At 47.8% G+C, this 5,868-nt stretch overlaps 1 protein-coding gene across 1 annotated transcript; it reads left to right on the top strand.

The window, feature by feature from the left end:
* The first annotated feature begins 2,265 nt into the window (after positions 1–2,265).
* On the top strand, positions 2,266–4,305 carry LOC122679830 (endogenous retrovirus group K member 7 Env polyprotein-like). The gene is made up of 2 exons (XM_043880592.1): positions 2,266–3,305; positions 3,739–4,305. Exons 1-2 carry the CDS (start codon positions 2,782–2,784, stop codon positions 4,202–4,204), a joined length of 990 nt encoding a protein of 329 aa, XP_043736527.1. The 5' UTR covers positions 2,266–2,781; the 3' UTR covers positions 4,205–4,305.
* Positions 4,306–5,868: the final 1,563 nt, after the last annotated feature.

Here is a 5,868-nt window from a genome sequence, read left to right as displayed (position 1 = left end):
CCAATTCAGGGAATATTAAAACTAATTTATGCCCTAGGTGTAAAAAAGGAAGACATTGGGCAAAAGACTGTAAATCTAAAATTGATGTCCAGGGAAACCCACTTCCCTCACCGTCGGGAAACTGGGTGAGGGGCCAGCCCCTGGCCCCGAAACAATGTTATGGGGCAATGCAGGGAAATCAGATGGTAGAAGGCGAGTCACAGACTTGTTCAGAGCCACCTCAGGGAGCGCAGGCTTGGACCTCTGTTCCTCCTCCTACACAGTACTGACTCCCGAAATGGGAATGCAGGCTCTGCCCACTGGGGTATACGGCCCTTTGCCTGATGGAACCGTCGGACTTTTGCTTGGACGTAGTAGCTCCACCATAAAACGACTGCTCATAGCTCCTGGAGTAATTGATGCTGATTATACAGGAGAAATTAAAATTATGGCCCATTCCCCGCGATGCATTACCACCATAGCTAGCGGACAGCGTATAGCTCAATTGATATTGGTCCCTGCGGTGCAGACTGGAAAAGCATTGGCTTCCAGGAGAGAGGAAGGCACCTTCGGATCCTCTGACGCCTACTGGGTCCAGGCAATAACTAATAATCATCCTGAGTTCACATTAAGAATAAATGGAAAGTTCTTTACAGGCATTCTGGACACAGGAGCTGATGTTTCTGTTATTGCTGAGAGACACTGGCCCCGAAAATGGCCTAAACAGATAGCTATATCAACATTGCAAGGAATTGGTCAAACTAATAACCCTGAACAAAGTACAGAGCTGTTACATTGGACTGACCATGAGGGTCACAAAGGAGACATTAGACCTTATGTCCTCCCAAACCTCCCTGTAAATTTGTGGGGACGAGATGTTATGACTCATATGGGAGTATATTTATACAGCCCCAGTGATCAGGTTAGCAATCAGCTTTTAGATCAAGGGCTTCTTCCCACCTCGGGACTTGGAAGAAATAATCAGGGAACTGTTGCGCCTGTTCAGACAAAAAGGTTACCAAAAAGAAGTGGACTTGGGTATTTTTAGAAGGGACCTCTGATCCTCCTGTAATTCACGCAGATCCTATTACTTGGAAGTCTGAGGAGCCTGTGTGGGTTGATCAGTGGCCCCTTTCCAAAGAGAAAATTGACGCTGCCCAACAACTGGTGCAGGAACAGTTGGAATTGGGACATATTGAACAGTCTAATTCACCTTGGAATTTGCCCATTTTTGTTATTAAGAAAAATTCTGGGAAATGGAGGCTTTTGCAGGATCTGCGAAAGGTTAATGAAACTATGGAAGTCATGGGAGCATTACAACCAGGATTGCCTTCTCCCATGGCTATTCCGAGGGATGCCCACAAAATAATTCTAGATTTAAAAGACTGCTTTTATACTATTCCTCTAGCACCTCAAGATTGCCCTCGATTTGCTTTTAGTATTCCTTCTGTTAATTTTTCCCAACCAATGCGCAGGTATCATTGGAAAGTTTTGCCACAGGGTATGGCCAATAGCCCCACCTTGTGCCAGAAGTTTGTTGCAGCAGCATTGCTTACGGAATTTTTCTGCTATGGGCCTACCTAAATGCATCAAAACAGACAATGGCCCTGGATATGTTGGCCGCAATTTTCAAACCTTTTGTGTCCAGCTGCACATCGTACACAAGACTGGAATCCCATATAATCCACAGGGCCAAGGAATTGTTGAGCAGGCACATCAAACCCTTCAGCACCAACTGAAAAAATTAAAAAGGGGGAGTTTGTATGCTGTTACGCCTAACAATCTTCTTAGTCATGCTTTGTTTGTTTTAAATTTTCTGAGCCTCGATAAAAATGGAAAATCAGCAGCTCAACATTTTTGGCACTATGATAATAAAAAGGCACGGCCATTAGTCAGGTGGAAAGACCCGTTGGAAGGCAGATGGCATGGGCCGGATCCAGTTCTAATATGGGGGAGAGGTCATGTTTGTGTTTTCCCGCAGAATGCCGAAGCGCCGCGCTGGCTCCCGGAAAGGTTGGTACGCACGGCGGAGGAGATCCCTGGTGGAGTGAATGAGACAGCTCACGATCCAGGAGACGGTCCCGCTGCCGACAGCTCAACAGATACAGGCGCTGTTACAGATGGCGTGTGAGAATGCTTCCAACCCTTCCCTGCCTCTCCTACTAGTATATTAATTTCATTATTACTCCTTTTAAACCAGATACGTTCCATGGAAGCCAGTATCTTCTGGGCGTATGTTCCTGATCCCCCTCTTTTACAGCCTGTTGGATGGGAAATGAGTTTTGTTCCCGTGTATGTGAATGATACAATCTTATTAAGAGGCTTCTCTGATAAGCACATCTCTCCTCAAAGTGCCAGTATTTCTTATACAGGGTTTTCTTCACAATTGCCAATGTGCTTTTTCCGACATCAGAATGTTTCAGGTTGTCTCACTGTTACAGATGTCGGGTGTTCTGGTTACAGCACTGGCTGGAGTGTGGATACTCCTGGTGTGACCAGGCTCACAGGGCATGCACAGCGGCGCAGCGGGACGGGGCCCCAGGATGTCCCATTCTGTGGCCTGGGGCATGAAGGGAAACATAGGGCGGGGCCATGGACACTCTGCCGGAATGAGACTGCTACGGTGTATTCTATTCCTAACAGCACGCACTCCCTGTGGGACTGGTCGCCAGACTCAGAGAGAAACCCGGAAAGGAAAGTAACAGACAGTTTGCAGCGAGAATTTGGAATCTTGGCGGCACCCTTGTTTATCAAACTGAGGTCTGGAAGTTGCTGGCCGCTTTTGAAACAAGCGGATCCTTCATGCAGACTGGAGAAAAGGTTAAAGGTGGATTTTTTTGGAATGCAACCTGGAGATATCCTCGGGCTTGTGTGCCTTATCCATTTATGATTATTGCTGGTTCTGTAAATCTTACTAAGAATAATAGTCAATATTATATTCATTGTTTTAATTGTACCCTAACCAATTGCATTCGAGGAATAAGAAATAATTCTGGAGTCTTAATAGTTAAACAACCACCTTTTGTTATGTTGCCTGTAAATCTTACTGAGCCCTGGTATGAAGAGTCTGGGCTTGAACTATGGGAAAGAGTGTACACAGCCCTTGCTAGGCCACGAAGGGGGATAGGATTAATAATTCTAGGAGTAGTAACACTTATAACTTTAATTGCTTCTGCTGTTACTGCTTCTGTATCTTTAGCTCAATCTGTGCATACTGCTAGCATTGTAGACGATTTGGCAAAAAATACTTCCAAAGCTTTAGGGATTCAAGAAGATATAGATAGAAAATTAGAGGATAGACTAAATGCGCTTTATGATGCAGTAAGATTTGAAGGAGTCTTTTGGGCCTAGAAAAGAGAACAACAGTCTCAAAGGCCCCTTGCTGAATCATCTAACTTCGGAGAAAACAAAGCACAACTTTAGTTCCATCCTGATGTTCCAGGCCAGCTGCATCTATCTGGGACTTATCACCCCCTGTCCGGAAACCTACCACCCCCTACACCCGCCCAGAAGACTTATCACCCCCTGCCCAACTGCAAGTGTCATCTCAACAAAAGAATACTCAAAATATCCCACTTGATTGACGTTTCCCTTATCGCTTCCACAAACCTCCCTATAAGTATGAAGCCTCCCTGATCCCTTTCGGTGCTCAGCCTGGTCATTAGGCCGACTGTCGCCCCTCCTTGCCTGAATAAAGGTAACCTACTTCTGTTGAGGTCGTCTTTCCTTTTCTGCCTCGCCGGAACCATGCCTTACAAGATTTTTGGGAGAAGAAGTGCAAGGGTTAAAGCTAAGAACAAAAATTAGATGTCATGCTAACTATCGTTGGATTTGTGTTACGCCAAAAATTTATAATGATACTGAAACTCCTTGGGACAGAGTGAAATCACATTTAGATGGTATTTGGCATAATGAAAACATTTCCTTAGATCTATTACAACTTCATCAGGAAATTCTTGATATAGAAAATGCTCCTCGGGCTAGTATGGATTTGGCAGAAAATGCTGAAGAGTTTGTTAACAGTTTGTTTTCCAATTTTCCCTCGATAACCTCACTTTGGCATCTTTTTTCAGGGGTAGTGACCATGCTTCTGGTATTAGCGCTTTTTGTGTGCATTGCTCCTTGTATCATAAAGAAATTTGTCAAAGAGCTGTGGGACATCAAGGCTGTCCTACACAGTAATTACTTACGCCAAAAGAATCAGGCATGCCATTTTACTAAATAAAAGAGGGGGAGCTGCGGGGAGCGGCTTGAAAGAGCTGACTCTGGGAGCTGCCTTGATTGATTATCAAGGGTCTGTTCGCAGACATAGCTCTCTGTCCCGCCACCTCTCTGGAATTTACTATCCAAGTTAACTCCTAACAGAACATTAGTGAGCCTTGAATGCACACAAGGCGCAGATAGATAGCTTTGCACGACTGCCCTTAAGATAAGTAGGATGCCTTTGGTGCCATGAGAGAGCTCTGGTGATTGTTATCTTAAAAATGATGTACATGGGGAAGAATTTTCTTTGGGATGCCTCTCTTCTTGGTTTAGTATATATGTAACCCTGAGAAATAAAGAATCATCATTGACTGCAGCGATCCTCTCGACCCCATCTGTTCTGTGTCTTTATTTCTTAGCCTAAAGGAACGCGTCGTGTTGCTCGCTGAAATCTTCCAGCTGGCCCGGCACATAAGGATGCAAATGGTTGCTTTAAGGGACCACCCAGATAATCCAGATAATCTCCCCATCGGAAGATTCTTAACTTAATCACAGCCACAAAGCCCTTTTATTTTTTGCCTTATAAGGTAACAATTACAAGTTCCAAAGATTGGAACATAGCTCTCTTTGGGAGGCCATTGTTCAGCCTCGCTCCTGGCCCTAAGGAACGATTTGAGGACAGGACTTGACCCCAGGGCACATGGTAGGGACAGAGGGAGGCGGGTGATTCAGGTTAAGTGGTCATCTCCGGGAGCCGCTGGGGCTCAGCGCCCCCACCCAGGCCATCCTGTCTGAAGGTGAGAGCCTAGTCACCCACCCACCCTATCAGTCATGAGTTAAGCACTGCTGCCTAGAGAGGTGATGCCTTGAATCTCCCACCAGCGGCCAGAGAACCTTTCAGACAAAGAAACACAGGGGCTGGCATGGAGCCCCCGGGACAGGAAGAGCCCGGGGCGTGGGAATGGGGCAGACCCATAGTTCCCCAGTCCCCACCTCAGGGAGCGCACAGCCTGACTGCACAGAGGGTAGAGGTCAAGCCCATGAAACAGACACCCGTGGGGATGAGGATGGGAGAGGAAACTCTCAGGGACCCGTGGGGTGGCGGCAGCAGGGGTAACCCCCGGAGACCATCCGGTGTCAAGGTCAGCCTCTTGGAGAAATGATACTAATGCTGAGAGTCAAGATGGGATGTCCCATGGAGGGAGGGAAGGAGGGCCTGAGGACGGGCCCTTACAGACACCCTGTGGCGGCCGCGAGCTCAGCACCCGGGGATGAGCAACCGCTCGGAGGGGCCGGGCAGTGGCTGAGCAGGGAGTCAAGGGAGGGGCACCGAGGAACTGGGGGCCTTCTGCAGCCTGGGGTCCCGACCCCAGCGTCTCCACCTCCTCCATCTCCACGGCCACCTCCCTTCTCAGCAGCTCGCCCCCCACCCCTGACCCCCCACTGCACAGAGGGAAGGGCAGAGCGAGGGGGCCAAGCTGAGCGTGGCGTGGGCACAGGCTGCGGGCCGCGGGCAGGGCACCCGCCGAGGAGGAGGGGTGGGTAGGCCCCCACAGCCCAGGCTCCCCACGTAATCCCCTCCTGGCGCTGCACCGCCTCTTGGTTATTTTTAATAACCAATTTAAAATCTCATTTTCAGAAAATGGAGAAGAAAACCTCTTTCTTTAGCCTTTTTCCCCCTTTTTT

Source organism: Cervus elaphus, chromosome 22, assembly GCF_910594005.1.
Source record: "Cervus elaphus chromosome 22, mCerEla1.1, whole genome shotgun sequence".
Classification (NCBI taxonomy): domain Eukaryota; kingdom Metazoa; phylum Chordata; class Mammalia; order Artiodactyla; family Cervidae; genus Cervus; species Cervus elaphus.
This window is presented reverse-complemented; position numbering and strand designations above follow the sequence as displayed.

Bases quoted from the DNA above. Each gene is read 5' to 3' on its own strand.
- LOC122679830 (XM_043880592.1), top strand. From the start codon at position 2,782: ATGCAGACTGGAGAAAAGGTTAAAGGTGGATTTTTTTGGAATGCAACC. The intron at 3,306-3,738 runs ATTTGAAGGAGT...ATGCCTTACAAG, and splicing joins GCGCTTTATGATGCAGTAAG to ATTTTTGGGAGAAGAAGTGC.